This window comes from Equus quagga, chromosome 5 (genome assembly GCF_021613505.1).
Source record: "Equus quagga isolate Etosha38 chromosome 5, UCLA_HA_Equagga_1.0, whole genome shotgun sequence".
Classification (NCBI taxonomy): domain Eukaryota; kingdom Metazoa; phylum Chordata; class Mammalia; order Perissodactyla; family Equidae; genus Equus; species Equus quagga.
Window position 1 is genome coordinate 11,984,131 of NC_060271.1, and position 19,699 is coordinate 12,003,829.

General features: G+C 52.8%; 1 protein-coding gene across 5 annotated transcripts; it reads left to right on the forward strand.

Moving 5' to 3' along the window:
• Positions 1 to 8,526: 8,526 nt before the first annotated feature.
• MOB3C (MOB kinase activator 3C) lies at positions 8,527 to 18,432 on the forward strand. Of its 5 annotated transcripts, none has more exons than XM_046660029.1 (4): positions 8,527 to 8,666; positions 12,029 to 12,500; positions 14,832 to 15,034; positions 15,346 to 18,432. In XM_046660029.1, exons 2-4 carry the CDS (start codon positions 12,083 to 12,085, stop codon positions 15,373 to 15,375), a joined length of 651 nt encoding a protein of 216 aa, XP_046515985.1. In that variant the 5' UTR covers positions 8,527 to 8,666; positions 12,029 to 12,082; the 3' UTR covers positions 15,376 to 18,432. The 5 variants fall into 5 exon arrangements, with proteins under 5 accessions (XP_046515985.1, XP_046515981.1, XP_046515983.1 ...); XM_046660025.1 differs by having other exon boundaries at positions 8,539 to 8,670; positions 12,032 to 12,500; positions 15,346 to 18,431; XM_046660027.1 differs by having other exon boundaries at positions 8,549 to 8,670.
• The last annotated feature ends 1,267 nt before the right edge of the window (positions 18,433 to 19,699 follow it).

Below are 19,699 nucleotides of genomic sequence, written 5' to 3' on the forward strand. Positions count from 1 at the left end.
CGTTTGTTCTCGTCTGTGGTGAGGGAGTGGAGGTGGATGATATATGGAGAGCTGGGCTGGCAGCGATATGGGTAATGGATGGGAACTCACTACAGAGCTTGGCTGGGAGACTCACACCCCATTGGAGCTGGGATTGATTGGCTGGAACTTTCTTGCCCTTCTCAGTTTGTCTCAGAGCCAGCAGCCTGCAGTGTGTCCTCCGAACGCCCCTGTGGAGAGGGAATTGCTGTCAAGGTCAGGGAAGCTCTGGGTATTTCAGTGGTGGTCTACCATGTGCCTTCTTCCCAGAGGTGGGCGACCCTCTACTCTAGAAACCAAGTGACCCTCAGATAGCTTCTGTTTCCTGAACCCCTTCTCCTCTCTGTACTTGGTCTCCTTCCTATCTCTTTCTCCTTTTCTACCCTCAGCTCACATTAAATGACTTTCTCTCTGTCTGCAGACTGTACGGGATAGGACCTGCCCCAGCAGATTTTGCAAGGGTATTGAAAGAGTGAGCGAGAAATCTAAGGTAGTGTCAAGGTTACTGAGGATGGTCAGTGAACTGAATGCTGTTAACTGCTTTAACATGGATCAGGCACAACTGTCTGCATTATCATCTACTCTCCCAGGAGAACATTTTTAGAAAAGTGTCTAGGGTTGGTGGCAACATTCCTTCTATCTCTTCGTTGCAAATTTTCTCTGCACTTTGGTCCCAAGCAACTCAGCTGGAACATATCTGAAAAACGAGGATTTGATTATTGTCTGTTTCTAGGGAAGAGTCCTGGGATGAGGTCAGCTTTTCAAACTGATCTGTTCTCCTTCCTGGGTGGGTCATGGGAGATAGCTCCTAAGCAGTGTATCTGCTAAGCACTCAGGCAGTGTGGGGCATGGCAGGGGGCTGGGGGCACGCATGATTGGAGTTAGGAGGCCTGGGTTTGAGTTCCAACTCTGCCATTTTCCGGCCGTGCCTCTTGGCCAAGTCATTTCACCTCTTGGAGCTAATACTTGTCTCCCAGGGTTGTTGCAGGACTCAAAAATGACCAGAGTGGTGAAAGCACTTAGTAAACCAGAAAGTTCCTTACAACTGTCAGTTGTTGCTACAGGGTTCCATGGGAGGAGGTAAAATAAATAAGAACCCACTTTTCAGGGTTTACGGTCCAAAAGGGAAGACAGAGTCTCGTGGGCTTAACCAAGGAGCATATCTGCAAGCACTAGGAACTTTCTGTGCCAAGGGCTCCCCCCTGAGGAAGGTTGGTTCCAGGCAGCTGGTGTATTTTAGGAAGACTTCCCGGGAAAAGAAGAGCACACCATTCGTTCCCTTAGCCTTGGGCAAAGCTGCTTCTTGAAAAAGCCCCAGATGCAGCCCCATGACAAGCGGGAAGTCACAGGCTGTACTTGCTGTGGAATCCAGATCCACAGGGTGCAATGTGAGTCTCCACCAAGTGAGCAGGCCCCGCCCACTGCCTGCATTGCTGCTTCCTGACTGTGGGGAACAGTTTTCCCACCTCCAGAAAATGAAGCCAAGATGGGACCTACGGGTCCTCCTGGGAGCACTGCAGGGCAGAGTTTGGGGTGTCATCTTAACACGTCCAATCCCTGCTTCCCCCTTAGTGGGACTGTCTTTTTCTTTCCCGCCCCTCCATCCCTTCACCTGGAGAGGACAACTTAACAGCTATGGAAAGACAAACCCTCCTTCCAAGGTTGATGAGACGAAGAAATGAGACAATGCATCTCAAGCACAGGTATATAGAAGGTTCGCAGAATGGTTTTTATTATCATTATTGACCCTTTTTCCTCCCTGTGCCTCAGAGTTCCCCTGTACTCTGAGGAGACTAGACTGATAGCCAAGGACCCTTCGCCTTTAAGAGCCAGTCCCTCCCTGCCCTGTTGCTGGCTCTGATCTTCCACAGCCTCAGTCTTAGGAGCTATGAAGTGGGACACCTGGTGGAAGTTCCTCAGAAGACCGAGGGCTTTGTCATCACCCACAAAACAAGAGCAAGGTCAGCACCTGGCCCAGAAACAGTGCCTGACATCTGATGAATGAATGAACAAATGAATGAAACAGGTGTGCTGTTTCCATCCCACCCAACTGTCTCTGTAAGATGGTAAAACTATACTAATTTACTACTACTATTACTAGAAGACATCACCCCTCCCCTCTGGGAGGCCCCCATTTTTATCCCCCCTCGAGTAATAAGGGGAACAGAAAGAGGTCGTTTTAGTCCATTCGGGCTGCTATAACAGAATACCACAGGCTGGGTGGCTTATAAACAACAGAAATTTATTTTTCACAGTTCTGGAGCCTGAGAAGTCCAAGATCAAGGCACCCACAGATTCGGTGACTGGCAAAGACTGCTTCCTGGTTCACGTGGCCATCTTTTCACTGTGTCCTCACGTGGTGGAAAGAGAAGGGAGCCCTCTGGTCTATTTTATAAGGGCATTAACCCCATTCCTGAGGGCTCCACCCTCATGAAGTCATCCTTCCCAAAGGCCCCACCTCCAACCATCATCACACTGGGGATTAGGTTTCAAAATGTGAATTTGGGGGGAACACATTCAGTCTATAGCAGAGGTTCTCAAACCTTAGTCTTCCATATAAGCATCACCTGGGGAGCTTGCTAAATAGACGCCTGAGCCCACTCCAGAGACACTGAAACAAAATCTCTATGAGAGAGGCCCAGAAATCTGCCTTTTGTGTGTATTCTTTTCTAAACTTTTTATTGTTGAAATTTTCAAACATGTGCAAAAGTAGAGCCAATAGTATAATGAACCCCAAGTCCCTATGACCCAACATAAAAAATATGCAACACATGACAATCTGGTTTCATTTATACCCCCACCCACTTTCCCTCCAAATGCTGGATATTATATTGTTTCATCCGTACAGACTTGTGTTTATATTTCTAAAAGATGAGAACTTTAAAAAAAATTCCTAAAGGGGGCCAGGCTAGTGGTATCGTGGTTAAGTTCACACGCTCTGCTTTGGCGGCCCAGGGTTCACAGGTTTGGATCCTGGACGCGGACCTAGCACCGCTCATCAGGCCATGCTATGGTGGCGTCCCACATAAAACAGAGGAAGAACTGGCACAGATGTTAGCTCAGTGACAATCTTCCTCAAGTAAAAAGAGGAAGATTGGCAAAGATGTTAGCTCAGAGCCAATCTTCCTCACGCATACAAAAAAAAATTCCTAAAATAAATAACAATAATTCCTTAATATTATCAAATGTGCAGTCATATTCACATTTCTCCAGTTATCTCATAACTTTTTTTTTAACAGCACATTTGTTCAAATCAGAATTCAAACAAGATCCACACCTTGCAACTGGATATGTCTTTTAAATCAGTCTTTTTAAAAAAAAGCTTTTGGGGCCTGCCTGGTGGCACAGAGGTTGGGTGCGCACGTTCCGCTTCGGCGGCCTGGGGTTCGTCAGTTCGGATCCCGGGTGTGGACATGGCACTGCTTGGCAAGCCATGCTGAGGCAGGCATCCACATATAAAGTAGAGGAAGATGGGCACGGATGTTAGCTCAGGGCCAATCTTCCTCAGCAAAAAAAGGAGGATTGGCAGCAGATGTTAGCTCAGGCCTAATCTTCCTCAAAAAAAAAAAAAACGCTTTTATTTTTTTAATAATTTAGACTCACATGGAAGTTGTAAAACTAATACAGAGAATTTCTGTGTACCCTTCACCCAGCTTCCCCCAAAGATAACATCTTACATAACCATAGTATAATTATCAAAACTAGGAAATTGACATTAGTACAATACTATTAAAACCACAGACTTTATTTGGGTTTCACCAGGATTTATATGCACTCATTTTTAAGTTTTTCCTTTTGTACATAGTTCTATGAAATTTTATCACATGTGTAGGTTTGTGGAACCACAATCAGGATACAAAACATCACCCAGAGAAAGTCCCTTGTTCTCTGTCTTTATAGTCACACCCTCCTCCCAACCTTAACTCCTGGCAACCACTGATCTGCTCTCCATCATTATAATCTTGTCATTCTGAGAACTTACATAAATGAAATCATACAGTATGTAACCTTTTAAGACTGAATTTTTTCACTCAGCATGACGTCCTTGAAATCCATGCAAGTTGTTACAAGTATCAAATAGTTTGTTTGTTTTTATTGCTGAGCAGTATTCCATCTTAATTCACTTTTAATTTGTAGGTGTCCCCTCATCTCTTTTGTATTCTTGCCACTTATTTGTTGAGAATCTGTCCTACAGAATTTTCCTCTTTCTGGATTTTGCTGATTTCATCCCTCCGATATCATTTCACTTGTTCCTCAATTCCCAGTCCTTCCTGCAACTGAGAGTTAGATCTCCAGGCTTGGCCAGAATCAGATGGTACTCTGTAAGGAACCCCCATCCCCACTGGTGACTCTAAGGCAGGTGTTACCGAACACACTTGGAGAAGGGATGCTGTGGAGGAAGGAAGAAAGCGCCAGGGAGGCTTCCTGTAGGAGACGGGCTCTGAACTAGGGTGGTGCTCCAGGCAGGCAGCCCCAGAAGCTGAATTTGAGGCACCACAGTGGCAGAAGAGGGGTTAGGGTTGGACAGAATTTCCTGTGCAGGCTTTGTGGTGGGTTCCATGGACGGCTGAGCCTGGACACTGGTGAGCACCCCCTGCACACACACAGCTATCACCTCCTCTCCTGGGACACCCTGAGCTGGGAAGTGGTTGGAGAGCGTGCACCAGGGGGAGAGAGCAATGCCTGACAGGCCATTTTGGAGGTCAGGTCAGGAGGACTGTGAAATCGTCCTAAGGCCCTTATGCACACCAGACTTCCACCAATCTCCTGAGATCTCCTTCCCAAAATGGAAGGCCTGAAACCTGCATAGGTGAGAGCAAAGCCTCCCAGGTGGACCGGGAGCCGGGAGGGAGGAGGACCTTTGAGCACAGAAACTGGAGTCTGAGGTTCTCAGGGTCAAGAGGGCTCTCCTGCTCTGCAAAGGGATTGAAACCCTCTGAAGCCCGTGTTGCAGGGGACTTTGCCACTTTTGCTTGCACACTTCTGTCCTGAGAAGTGGGTCCATCCACCCAGGCTGCATGGTTGGACAGCTGTCATGTGCTGAGTTTCTCCTCATGTACTGTCCTGGGTCTCTGCCCCCTGCCCTCCAAGACCACAGGAATAGTGCAATCCCTCTTCTACACAAAAGCCTCTGGGTGCTTGAAGCCAGCACCCCCAAAAAGACGGGCCAGAGCCTTCTGCCATTTACCAGGGCTCTCACATTTGATCCTCACAGCTCTTCTGTGGGGCACATATTAGTGTCGTTGTTTCTGTTTTACAGAAGGGGAAATAGGCTCCGAGAGAATAAAGGCCTTGCCCAAGGTCGTGCAGAAATTTAATGTACATTCTTTTCAACCTTGTCTTCCCCTGCCACATTCCCTTGAATTTGTCTTCTTTAAGCGAAAGGAAGTCTAAGCTCAATTCTTCTTACTGCCACGAGGGTATCCTTCGCTTTTTCCTCCATGTGCCAGGATAAAAGACCCGGGATGGGAGATCCTGCCTTCTGGGCAGGGAGGGGCAGAAGCTGAATGGAAACTTTTTCTTGGGAAAGAGTGAGGAGAAGGTGGGCCTACATGCTACAGGTGCTGCTGGTGCCTAGTGGGGCGAGCTGGGGATATTGTAGCTCATTCTGAGAGCGGTGTGGGGCTGGGGGACTTTTCCTGGCAAAGGAGGGCCTGAGGAGTCCCCAGGGAGAGGCCGCTCTGTATCACTGGAGTCACTGTACAGGCCCACAGGGGCAGAAACACGGAGTTGGACCTGGTAAGGAACTTGGAATGGTATGGCTGAAAGATGCTTTTGTGGTACATATGGGGAAGTTGAGGCCCAGAGAAGGGCAGAGGCTTTCCCAGAGGCACACAGCAGGGCAGGAGCCCAGGTCTGCATGCCACCCTGCTGCCACTTGGAGCTCCCATGGAAGAGTCATGTGCCAGCGCTGTGCAGTGGAAGAGGGTATGTCCTCAACTAGATTCTCCACGGCTTTCACCAAGCTTGCAAAACAGGGCTTTATTTGAGCCACTTATATTGAGTACACAGTGGCAGAGAACAGTGCCTGTCCTGTGTGGGTGTGCAGTGCTGCAGGGTTACAGCGTGTCATCACAGAGGACAAGAGTAACCCAAGGTCACACGGTTAATACATGGTAAAGCCAGGACCTTGTTCTCCGAGGTCTGGGTCTCCTCAGCCCCAGCAGAGCCTCCTGAAGGAACAAGGCCTCTCTAGCCCAGACTGAGAGCCGCAGTAAGGGGGTGCAGGTGCTTGCAAGATCTGGGCTGTCTCTGGCTTCTCCCAACCCTTCCACCTGCCTGCCATCCCACCTGCCAGCCTGTCTACTTTTACTGACACCCAGGGGCTCTGTGGCTGATCTGGGAACTCCTGAAGTTCCTTCAAAACGGATCATCTGTATTTCCTACAACATAAGATTCTGTGCTTTTCACTGTTCACCAGGCAAACTCCTGCCCATCCTCTAAAACCCAGCTCAGACATACAGCAAATGACCATGGACAAAGCCACAGAGGGAGTCACATCACATTCCAAAGAATCTTACAGACCATGATCTCCAACCACAAGGCAACATAATTAGAAGTGAAAAAGAAAAACATAAGCCTCCCATAGTCCAAGAAACTAAAAAACACAATTCTAAATCATCCATGGGTTAAAGAGGAAATGACAACGAAATTATGAAATATTTAGAACTGAATGATAAGGAAAGCACAAGCAGTTTCTATTTCCTTTGCAAAGTTAAGTCCCTGAGCCCATGCGCCAAGTATCTTCTGTTGCCCCCAGATGTACCCTTCTCCCCCCAGCTCTAGGCCCAGGAGGCCGACCTCTAGGCACTGCGTCAACAGACTCCCTCGTCCTTGGCTTCAAGGGTTGGATTGGGCCAGTGGGGAAACCTGGCCAGAGATGGGAGGGAGGGAGAGAAGTGAGGCCCCTTTTCACCCCCAGTCCTTCGCAGCATGATCGCTGTGGGCTGGGTATGCCCCTCGACCTCGGGCCACAGCTCCCATCAGCAGCCCCCTCCTCTTCGCTCCCACTTTACCCCTCCCTCTCAGCACCCCTTCAGCCTGGGATAGACAGCGAAGGGCTGCTCTTGCTAGCCCTTTGTGCAGTTTCCATACACCCTCGCTGCAGCTCTAAATAGTGCCTGCCTTAAACTCTCCTCAAAGTGCCCCATTTGGGTGTTCCACGTGTTTCCTGTAGATAACCCCACTCTTACAAAGAGCTCGTTAGCAGTCTCTAGCCATGTTCTCACTTCTGGAAAACTGAGCTCTGACCTTGTGTTATCTCTGTGTGTTGTCCCCCACTGCTGACCTGTTGTCAGCTGAGGTAAGGGGCTGGGACAGCTTCATCAGCTGATCCCCTGCTCTCAGTGCACAGAGTCATGCTCAATAAAGGCTACTGATTAGGATATCAAACAAATGAAGGACTAGATTTGAATTCCTTCTGCATGCACTAGAGCACGCATATGTTTGTTTATAGGGGACTTGGGGCAGTGTTAAGACTCAGACAGCCAAAAAAAGAGAGCTTTAGACTGGGGCAAAAATAGATGCTCAACAAAAGAATGAATCCTCAGTTCTCTGAGCTGGGATTCTTAAGGATCCAGTGTGTTCTCATGCCATTGAACAACCAGAAGATCCAGAAACAAGGGGAGCTCAGTGAGGCATCTATGCCACTGTAAATGCCCACCTCCAAGTCTCCGCTACCTCTGCCTGCTCACCTCCCACACCCCTCCAGAGTGACTTCTGCAGCCATCTGTCTGCCTTGGTCCTCCCACCCCCAGAAGGCCTCCAACCTTCCCTCCCATCCCAGGACAGAGCCAGCCAACTGGACCCTGGGCCTGGGGCCCACAGTGCGCACTGAGCTGCTGCGGGATATCTGTCTGCCCTCAGGGGAGGAACCCAGGCAGACAAGGAGGGAGAACGGATCAGGTCTTGAATAGTTTGGATTTGGTTGGTAGGAAGGAGGGGGAGAAGACAGCCCAAAGTGGGAGCAGATGCAACAAAGGTCTGGCAATGAGAAAGGGGGTGACTTCTGCTGAGGGAGGGGAAAGTCTGTGATGTGAGCACTCCTCACTGCCACGTGCTGGGGTGAGGGACTCACTCATGATTCATTCATTCAGCAAGTGGGCATTAAGTGCCTGCTACTGCCAGGCACTCTGCCAGGAGCTGAGGGCATGAAATTGTATAGGGCAGACCTGATCCCTTATTGAGCTGAGGGACAAGTGAGACACATTTGATTCTAGGAGGGCAAGGAAACCACCATTATCTAGCAGCTCTTTTGTTTCTGCTCCAGACGGAAGCTGAGCTTGGCCCCATTTTACAGTCGGGAAAGCTGAGGCTGCTTCCTGGGTAAGTCTGAGATAACTGAGAGTGCCAGCTAGGGAAGCCGGGAGCACGACTTTGCGGAAAGGCGACAGAGAGTGTGTCTGTGCTTTGGGGGGAGGAGGGTCCCCTTTCCCCGCCTCTTCCCCGCCCCTGGGCCGCGGCGTGGCGGGGCCCGGGAGGGACAGGGCGGAGCCGGCGTCGCCTTGGGGGCGGGAGGGCGACAGCGGCCCGGCGGGGTAGGCCGGCGGACAGGCGGACAAGCGAGAGAACCGGCAGGGTGGGAGGACCGGCAGAACAAGGCGACCCAGGGCGCTGGGGATGTGACCCGGCAGCCAGACGAGGACCCCGTGAGTGAGTGCCCGCGCCCCAGCGCCCCCGCCGCGCACGCGGCCCAGCCTTGCTTCCACTTTCATTTCTGCGGCTGTCCCTGGAGTGGCACTGTCCGGAGGCGACCTCCGCCCGAAGGCAGGCTGGCCACAGTCTTCGGTCCGGGGTCCGAAGCTAAAAGCTGCGAAAGTCGGGGTTGAGGGGGTGGCGGTGTTTGAAGGGGGCGTGTCTTCAGGAGCGGAAATGTCAGGCCTGCTCCTCTGGGTCCTACGAACTTCTCTCCTGGCAGCTGGGCGAGGGAGAGTGGTGGGAGTCAGGGGGTCCAGCGGGAGGCCGAGGGGGGGGCGTGGGTGAGCGCTGCGAGGAAGAGCATGGAGTTTCTGCCTATACTTTCCTCTTGGATCTCTCCCCTGCAGGGCGCCCCGACATGGCACCGCCCTAGGCTGGATTCTGAGTTCAAACTGGGGCCATCCCCTGGCCAAGATCCTGGGCCAGGCCTGGAGAGTGGCAGGTGTGGCCCTGGCGGGGGGCTAAGTGGCAGAAAGAGGCAGGGCCACTCTGGTCTTCATTTGGGAAGCCAGAAGTCCACCCAGGATATGAGCCATCACTGGCTACTTTAGGAGTAAAAGGACATCCAGAGTTAGAAAACGGAGACTAGGAGGGGGAATGGCCATGGTTCAGGGAGGGGACAGAGGCTCTGTGAGGGATAGAAACTCAGTAGGGGCTTTGGAGTGGGAAGTGAAGAGACAAGGACCATGGATAGAAGGGCACCTATGGATCCTCCCGCCCCCAAGCTTACATTTTCCTGGGGAAAGACCGAGGCCTTGAAATTCTGCCGCAGGAAGGTGGGACTCTGGGTCACTGGTCAGGACATCCAACTTGCTGTGAGGGTGTGGGGGAGGCTCAGCATGCTGGGAGAGCAGGAATCAGGTTGGTCTAGTTGGTGAGAAGATGCTTCCCCTCTGCCTCCACTCCCCTCCTGTCCCCTCATCTCTACCAGACCAGCGACCAGCCAGTGCAGGAAAATGGCCCTTTGCTCATGGTCATGGTTATCCCACTTCCCAGTTCTGCCTTTGGAGATCCCCTGCCTGTAACTTGCTGTGTGAACACAGGCTCCTCAAGTCCCCTTTCTGGGCCTCAGTTTCTCCATCTGTACAAGAAGTGGGTTGGACCAGTTGGTCTCAGAACTATTTCAACCCTGAGATTCTTGATTCTAAGCTTTTAAAGCCTGAGCATCAACTATGTGCCAGGCCCTGACCTAGGCTGTGGGGTGAGGTGGGTGAGGACAGCAGTGACCGAAGAGCAGCCTCCATCCAAGGAGAAAGTGCTCTGGGTTCAGAAGAGGGGGCTGTGGGAGTAAGTAACATTCAACCTGACCATGTGTAGTCAGGCAAAGGGACCAGTGTATGAAAACACACAGAGGTAGGAGGATGAGGGTGTGTTCAGGCATCAGGAGGAAGCCCAGGGTGGTGGGTGTAGGGCAGTGGGGCAGAAAGGTGGGGTGCAGTGTTGAATGCCGGGGGGGGGGGGGCTTGTTGGTAACTGTCCGTAAAGGGGACTGTGCGGAGGTGGAGAGCCAGGAGCCCCACCTAATGGCAGTGTGAATGATTTTGGAAGCACCTGCCCAAGCAGAGTTTAGAACGCAGGTGGCGAGTGAAGCCTGAAGACACATCTTCTCTTGGGTCAGGAAGCTCGGGTCCCACTCTGGGGACTTCTTTGGGTGAGAAGTCGAGGGGCAGGGGATGGATAAGATGACCTGCCACATCTTTGGGGTTTTTTTCAAGAAGACAAGATTCTGCCGGGAGACCTGCCCCTACCCGCCAAACTCCTCTCATTTTACTTCACTGTCCCCTCCTGGCCTGCCTGTTGTGGGTACGGGGAAGAACCTCCTTCGAAACTTCTCTTCCACTACCTTGACTTGTTGCCTGATGTGACACCTCCCAGCCACCCATGTGTGCTGTGCCTTTGGTTACACCCCGTTGTCACCCTGTCCCATCCTCCCGTCCCCAGTCCTGTCCCAGCATTACTAGCAATGTGAGAAAGGAAGAGGCTCCAGTGTCAGCTCTGAGGTCAAGGCCAGGCTTCGTGGCTGTATTCAAGCCTCAGCCTAGGGCTGGAGTCCAGGACTCACAGTGACCGGGGTCAGGGCCAGGTCAGAGTTCAGCCTAGAGCCAGAGCTCAGTGCACAGTCTGGAGCCAGGGTCAGTGCTCAGTTTGTGGCTAAATTCCAGTCTGAGCAGGCACCTAGGTCTGCATTTCCCAAGCGCTCACACACTCCCCGGGGAGATGAGATGTGAGCTGACTGCCGCAGGAGTCCCAGAAACCTGGCCTGTATCAGAGTGACCCAGGAAGTTACCTGGATCAAATCCATGCCTACTACAGGGGTCACCCAGCCATGGGAGAGCTGGGACTAGGACCCAGGACTCCTGCCTCCAAGCCTGGGGCCCTCATTGCTGTCCCCAAAGTCTGTTCTGAGTCTGAGATCCTTCAATTCTAAGAGGCAAAGCAAATTTGTCTGAATTCTAGATGCACCCAGCTGGGTGGATCTGACTGCATTGTCCTATCTCCCAGTGCCAGGCACATAGTAGGTACTCTAGAATGTCTCCTGAATGGCAGGGGCAGGGGCAGGGGCCAGTGGCTCGTTCGGGTTTGGGTTTGGGTTTCTGGCTGGAGGAGGCTATCTTGGGGTGAAGGATCTCCAGCCACTGTTGGAGGAAGTGGCATCCTTCTAGACCCGCCACCCTTCCCCCCTTCTCCAGTGCCTGGGGCCACACTCAGAGGCCACCCAGCTGGCCATATGAGGGGTCCTTCCTCTTTCAGGGTAATAAAAAGAAAGGACATTTTTGGTAGAAAAGTCCCTCCTGCTCCCTGGGAATCCCCAGTGGCCAGTGGCCGGATGGACTACGGGATATCCCAGAGGAAGCCGAAGGCGGGGCCCTCCCCCTATCCCCTGCCCCTAGCACAATGCAGCCAGGCTCTCCCACGCTACACCAGCTGGCCTGTGGGGCCCCCACAGGTCATCATGTCCAGGCAGTTGCCTCCTGGTGGGCCTGCAGGAAGCCTGTGCTGCCTCTCTACTGGTCAACAGCAAGTCTGAGGAGCACCTGCTGGGAGCCCAGGCCCAGCCCTCTGTAAGATGCGATGAAAGTGGAGAGGAAACAAAACAAGATGGGAGGGCTGTGGGCGCTTGGCAAGGGGAGCTGGGGTAGCCTGGAAATAGGGCTGGGGCGCTGGACCGAGGGGATGAGGAGCATTTAGGTCCCGGACAGAGGCTGCAGAGGTTGGCCAAAAGCTCAGAAGTGAGAGGGAAATGATGTGTTGGGAAGTCAAAGGCCTTTTGGTAAGGACCTGACCACTATGCTCCCCCTACCCTTGGCTCCAGCAGGGCATCCACAGGTCCTGCCCCTGGACACTTGGCCCTCGACCCAGCCTGGCCATGGCGCTGTGCCTGAAGCAGGTGTTCGCCAAGGACAAGACATTCCGGCCGCGGAAGCGCTTTGAGCCCGGCACACAGCGCTTTGAGCTGTATAAGAAAGCTCAGGCATCGCTCAAGTCGGGCCTGGACCTGCGCAGTGTAGTGAGGCTGCCCCCGGGGGAGAACATTGACGACTGGATCGCCGTGCACGTGGTGGACTTCTTCAACCGCATCAACCTCATCTATGGCACCATGGCGGAGCGCTGCAGCGAGACCAGCTGCCCAGTCATGGCCGGCGGGCCCCGCTACGAGTACCGCTGGCAGGACGAGCGCCAGTATCGGCGGCCGGCCAAGCTCTCGGCGCCGCGCTACATGGCCTTGCTCATGGACTGGATCGAGGGCCTCATTAACGACGAGGATGTCTTTCCCACGCGCATTGGTGAGTGCCACCTGCAGGCAGGGGAGGCCTGGCCAGGGAGTTTAATAGAGCAGTTCTCTAGCAGGGGTTGTGATTTTTATCCCTGTTTTGTAGAGGAGAAAACTGAGGCGCAGAGAGGTGAAGTGTCTGCTCAACATCAGGCATCTCCAGCTAGGACTGCCTGACTCCAAGTTTGGGGCTCTTCTTGTCTGAAACTTGAAGGGACCACCTGGCAAGGCCACTATGGTTCTCAGAAACTTCCAGAACAGGTGCCTTAAAGTGCTCCTAGCAGGTTGCCCTGCTTGGGCTGATCTGACTTGCAGCCTCCTGGGAGTTCCCTCTGATTCCTGGCCCAGGAAAGGGAAGGGGTGGGGATTGCATGGGCTGGGTGGGATCTCCACCTCAGAGGGCTCTGAGGGCAGAATTTTCCCTTGTTAGGCCCAAGCCATGGGGCCTTCTCTTATCTCAGCTGGGCAGCCTGGGCAGGTACTGGTAGGGAGGAGAGATGAGTGATGTCATCCTGGCCCTGCTTCACCACCCAAGGGCAACAAGAGGGGGTGTTGGCCAGGAGCTGAGCAGTCATGACACCATGTTCATCACAGCAGCCGCACCCCCACCTGGCCTCATGTTCATCCTTGTTGAGGCTACTGGAATCAGAGATGGGTGGGGCAGGGTGGTCAAGCCCAGAGGGGAGAAGTCTGAATGCTGAGAGAAGCTGGGCACTGAGTCACAATTGAGTACCCACGGCCCCTCCCCAGCTGGTGTCCTGCCATTTCTTGCACTATCATGCCCAACAATGGGTATTTTCATTTCACGTGGGAGGAAACTGAGGCCAAGAGAGGGACAGCGCAGTGAATCAGAAGGGATTCAGAATTGCAGTTCAGGTCTCTTGAGGCCCGGGCCCCAAGTCCAGATGGGCAGGGCAAGTCTGAAGGACCTGGGCAGGGCCTGGAAGCGTTCACAGGAGGCAGGGCACAACCCCACCTAAGCGCAGTGAGCAAGAAGGGCGCCGTGGAGCCGGGTGGGCCAGGGTGGCGCTATGGCTGGGCTCTTATTCCCTTCTTGCCTTGACTCCCGGGCCGGTGAGACTCCAGGTGCCTGTGCCTTAACCTTGGGATGGCTCTGCTACAGCAGAGAAGAGGGTGTAGCCACTAAGAGCTCCACCCTGAGTGTCGGGGCTGTGTAGAAATTGTGCCTTTTTCATAGGTCCTGGGGCTTCTCTCAGGCTGGGTCCGTGGCATTTATCTCTGAAGGGCGTTGCAGTGCAGTGCAGGAGGCTTTGAGTCGTGCCTCCGGTCTGTACTAGTGAGTAGTTAGGTGGCCTCGGGCAAGTGGCCCCACCTTCATGCACCTCCATCTTATCATATATAGAATGGCTACCATCCCAGACAAGAGGTGCAGCGGGCCCAGCACAGGGCCCAGCTCCTAGATGGAAGGTTCTTTGTGAGTGTGATTGAATATTTGAAGGAATGAGAGATGTCTGAACTAGTTCTTGAAGATTCAGTAATTCTCGGGATTGGGGATCTGGGGCCTGCTGTATGAATGTTGTGAAGAGGAAAGAGCCAGGTAGGGCCAGAGAGGGAGGTCAGGATCAGATCATGAAAGGCCTTGTGCAGGTGCTGTGCTGCAAAGTTAGGACTTAATCCTGAAGGCCCGTGTTTTTAAAAATGGACCCCAGGGGCCAGCCACATGGCCAAGTAGTTAAGGTTCTGCACACTCTGCTTTGGCAGCCTGGGTTCACTGGTTCGGTTCCCAGGCACAGACTTACTCCACTCATCAGCCGTGTTGTGGAGGCATCCCAGATGCAAAGTAGAGGAAGACTGGCAGAGATGTTAGCTCAGGGCTAATATTCCTCAAGGGAAAAAAAAAATAGAGGAGGATTGGCAATGGATGTTAGCTCAGAGCAGATCTTCCTCACCAACAAAAAAAGAAAAAAAAAAGGACCCCAGATGTTGATGAACTCCCCTTGGAATTGTACCCAAGGACATCATTTGAGAGCATCTGCAGATGCACATATCTCTGGGGAGAATTTGGGCATAATTTTCATAATAGTCTAAGAATGGTTGGTCAGTGACCCCAACAAGGTTGCAGAGTCCTGCTCAGGGAAACGGGAAAATGTGGAAGATGATTTGTATTTCAGCAAGAGAGAGGCACAATCAGATGTGTGCTTCCTTAAAAAGGGAAGGATGGGAGAAAGCCACCACCTTCTCTTTCTCTCTCCCTGTCTCCGCAGGGAAGTGTGCTAGGGAAGAGGCCATCCTGGGCTAAGGCTGCCTATGTGGGGGAGGGCAGGGCTGGGCTGAGTTTCATCACCAGATGCTGATCCCCAACTTCTGCCCATCTCTGCCCCAGGAGTTCCCTTCCCCAGGAACTTCCAGCAGGTCTGCACCAAGATCCTCACCCGCCTCTTCCGCGTCTTTGTCCACGTCTACATCCACCACTTCGACAGCATCCTCAGCATGGGGGCCGAGGCGCACGTCAACACCTGCTACAAGCACTTCTACTACTTCATCCGCGAGTTCAGCCTGGTGGACCAGCGGGAGCTGGAGCCACTGGTGAGGCCAAGCCCCCTCTCTCCTCCCCGCCCAGGGCTAGCCTCTGTGAGTTTTCAGATCCAGAGGCTACCTGCTTTAAGAAAATCCAGTACTCAAGTGGATAAATTAGGGGAAGGCAACTCTTTTAACCATGGATTCTGTACTTTAATAGAGAATTCATTCAAGTGTCAGCTTACAAACCCAGATCTGCAGCCTGGAGTTGGGGAGGGGGCCAGGCTCAGGCAGAAGAGCAACCAGGCCCTGGGGTTTGGGAAGGGGCTACCTGGCAGGGTGAGCTCTGACTGACTGCTTCCCACCTTGTGTCTCTGCAGAGGGAGATGACAGAGCGGATCTGTCACTGAGCCCAGGCCTGGATGTTGTTGCTCGTCAGATGGATCATCTGAACACAGAGTGGCTAGGGGAGGGGACCCTCAGGAGTCTGGTGACAGAGAAACCTGCAGGCCCTGGGACCCCTCCACACACCCAAAGCCCCTGGACTTCTGGTCCTCAGAAGTCCGCCCACATGTCCCCCTGACTGCTTGTGAATGGGGAAGGGGATAGCTTAAAAGTGGGCAAGCAGAAGGGAAGGAGGAGCTAACCCTCTGGCATGAAGTCTAGGGGCAGGGTGGGCTAGAGGGTCTCTGCTCTGACACTTGACCCTTCCATGGTAGTTCCCAAGCATATCTGGGAAATGTGGATGTGGCTGAGTTGATGGCAAGAAAGGTACAAGAGAGTGATCAGCCTGTGTGTAAGCACAGATGACTGTGTGTCTGTGTGTGTTTGTGTGTGTATGAAAGTGATTTTGACTACGGGGTGTGTTTGTGAGAGCTAGCTGCCTTAGACCTCCCTGGCACATAGTAGGCCCTCCATAAATGTTATGTAAATGGATGGAAGGAAAGAAGGAAGAGAGTGAGTAGGGTTTAGGACCATCAGACCATGACCACTGTAGGATGATGACAGGTCGGTGTTCCCACTCAGTGTGTCTGACCACGTGTGTAAGTGCACAAAATGTCGCTGTAGGCGTAGCTCTATGTTTGAAGCTTCCAGGCTACCGTCTTCCACAAACATAAGTTCTGAGGAGCTGGGGGCAAGCAGGAAGGGGAGCCTTGCCTTGGGTACCTAAACCCCTGGCCCACCACAGATACAGGTTCTGATTTGCACACAGGTTCTGATTCGCTCAGCCAGAAATGCCCATCAGCTGTCATTTCACTCATCCGTCTGCCTCTAGGAAGGCCTGATTGGAGGCAGCTTCCTGGAGGAGGGGGGTGATCCCTCATGTTTACGAAGGTCTCCTGGTCCTTAAATTGGGAATCACATGCTCCAGTCTAGCTCCTAGAATCTATGGACTTGGCTCCCAGGATCTGAAGCCCAGTACAAGATAGCTCCAACCCGAGGAGCTAGTGGAACTTGAATTGGGAGACTCTGGAGACTTGTCTCCCATCCTGGGACATTGAGGACCATGTAGCTAGTGAGTAGACTCTGCCAGGCTTGGAGAACCTCCATCCTGCAAGTACCTGCCTCCTTCCCAACCATTCTTGAGACATTCCAGCTGGTTGGATCTCAGAGCGTAGCTGCCCACAGAGAAACTGGGATGTTCATTCAGCACTCCATCACTCAGCACCCCATGCCCAGCCCTGAGCCCAGACCCAGGGGTGGGGAAACTGAGGCAGGGACAGCCAGAGCCTCCACGCTGGGAGGCCAGGATGGAGAGCCAGAAAGGACCCGAGCATCATTCAGTCTCACAGAATCATCCACGTACAAAGGAGGAAACTGAGGCCAGGAGGAGAGGAGGGAGAAACTGTCCAAGGCCTCACAGCAAGGCTTTTGTGGAGCTGGAGTTAAACCAAGGGTCCTGACTCCCACCCAAGGCCTGTGGATGGCTGCAAAGGGAGATGAGATGCACATGGAAAGAGGGTTTGACAGGCCCTTTCCAGAACACAGCTGTTCCTGCTTTGAGCAAGGATGTCTAGCCTGATGCCAGAGCGCCCTACCACCCCTCAGGTCTGCTGAGGTTGTCTGCTGAGCCAAGCCTCCAAAGTCATGCCCCTCTCCATGGCCCAGCAGCTGCCTGATCTCTAGGGAAGCAGATGGGGCTCCCGGGGCCAGCCAGCTGCACCTGGGACTGCTGCCTCCGGAGAAGTTCCCAAGGGAAACACACTGACCCAGCAGCTTTGCCAGAGACTCTGGAATGAGGGGGTGGGTCAGACATTCCCCCAGGGAGGACTGGATTGGGAGATGGATTCTAGGCTGTGGCCAATGGCTGATTGCAGAGAGGGGTGGGGGGAGGGGGTAAATCTATTTTTGCGAAACAGAGGGAAGACTTTATTGTTGTTATTTTTGGTAAAATAAAGGAGGCAAACTAAAGTGGCACTGGTGGGAAGCTGTGGTCTGAGTGCCACATGGTTCCTGGGCAGGCTGTGGAAGAAACTGGGCCAAATGGGGCAGGGAGGCCTTTTTGTCCTGAGATCCTGGGCCATGTGGAGGGTTGATCTGTGTGGTCATGTCTGGCCCAGCTCTCCAGGGTAGAGACACCCAGGTTTTCCCAGGGCTCTGGGAATTCTGGACCCAGAATTCCTGGGCTGGGCTAGGACTCCCAGAGTAGGGGGTGCTGGCCCTTGCCTTCAGGGAACTCAGTCTCTTGGGAGAGTCTCCTTGTTTCAGCTCAGGTCACCTGGCACTGGCTATTCCTACCCCACCCCCGTAATCTGGGTGGTTTAGTGGAGCTAATGGGTTAAGGGACAGAGCAGAAACAGTCTTAATCCTGATCACAGCAGAGGAAGCCCTTCTCAAGAGAAGGCTGTTTGTTGGGTGTTGGCTAGAGCTCAAAGTGGGGGTGGCAGGACATGCAGCTGACTCCTGAGCTTATTCCCAGAAGATACCTGAGTGTCCTAGCTCAGGTCTCGCTGTCATTCCACTGCCCCTTGGCGTCAAGTGCCCAGACAAGAGCTGAAAAACAGCTTGGTTCTTAAGAGTCAGCAAAGGCCCACCTAGAGCTCTCTCCTCTACCTAAGAAGGAGACAGCCTGGCTTTGTGCCCTCCTGGGAGGCAGAGGCCTGAGTTTCAGTCCCAGCCCAGCTCCCCAGGTGCTAGGGCAGGCCCCTTTCCCCTCTAGACCTCAATTTCCCCATCTAGTTCATGACCAGGTGTGGGAGTGAGGAACTGATTGATCTCTGAACTTCTTCATTACTCACGGTCTGTGGATCATTCACAATGGTAACAATAATTGCTAATACTCACTGTGTGTCAGGTACACACATATAATAGTGCTAAATGCTTGACATATAATAGCTTATTGAATCAAGTTTGTCTCTGACTCCCTTTCTGGCTCCCAGTATCCCTCCTGTCACTGCTCTAGGATCTACAAGGCCCTCCACTCTGCTGCCTCTTCTTCTCGCTCACCAGAGGAGGCCCCAGTCCAGCATTCCAAAAGGTGGCTCTGCTTGCATACCTCCTATGACAGGTCACTCACTACCTCTTCAATTACTGGACAGCTCAGCCTCTTAGAAAGTTCAGGCTCTGGGCCGTAGTTGTGAAATACACTATGGCAGTGAGGATAAGTTTCTCTCCGAACTGTGTGGCCAAGGCCTGTGCCTTACAGAGGAATGTCTGAATACATCAGGAAGTCGTCACAAAATGGCTTGGAGAAATTCCAAGAGGGATGCTTAGAGAAGACTAGACAGAGGTAGAGAGAAAGGAGGAGACAGAGGGAGAGCTGGGATCTCAGCGACAGAGAAAAGAGTCCTTTGTAGGTCAGAACTTGGCAGGAGAGCAGAAGGTCCTGGGAGAAGCAATGTATTGGGGGTAGAAGGACAGAATGGGCAGCCAGGCTGCGGAAGGCTTTGTTTTCTTGTTGGATCAGGATCCATAAAAATATTTGGAGAGGGGGAACCAGCCTGGTGGTGCAGTGGTTAAGTTCGCACATTCTGCTTCAGGCCCAGGTTCTCAGTTTTGGATCCCAGGTGTGGACCTACACACCGCTTGTCAAGCCATGCTGTGGCAGGAGTCCCACATATAAAGTAGAAGAAAACAGGTATGGATGTTAGCTCAGGGCCAGTCTTCCTCAGCAAAAAGAGGAGGATTGGCAGCAGATGTTAGCTCAGGGCTAATCTTCCTCAAAAAAAAAAAAAATTTGGAGCAGGGAACAAGGAAGCGAACCACTCTCCCACCTTGGGGCAGAGCGTCCACCTGTTGAGTCAAGGTTGCCCTCCCCACTTGGCCCTCATGAACACTGCAGTTTCTTTAAAGTTTCCTGCTCCCACTCCCAACCCTGCTCCCAGGAGCTGTGTGGAGCCCTACCTGGCTTGGGGGAGGCCTGCCTGAGCCCTTCCTCCTCTGAGGCCCCCAGAGCCCTCATCTCTGGTGTTAACTGAACTTGGTTGCCATGTGGGAGACATAAGAATTTTGAGAACCTGGATTGGAACATAGGCCTGAGTGACTCAGGGCCAGCTGGCTACTGAGACATTTAGGGAACAGAAAGGGGAACAGACCAGCATGGCCTCTGAGGACATGAAGCTTGGGTGAGCCTGGAAGGTGATGGTGGGAGAGGTCAGGCTATACAGGGGCCTTCAGGTTGGACTGAGGGATTCTGGAAACTTAGAAGAAGGCCTCCCTCTCCAGGTTTCACCCAGACTGAGAAATCTAGCAAAGCCCTGAATGTTCCCTAATGTTCCAGACTTCCCTCCATCA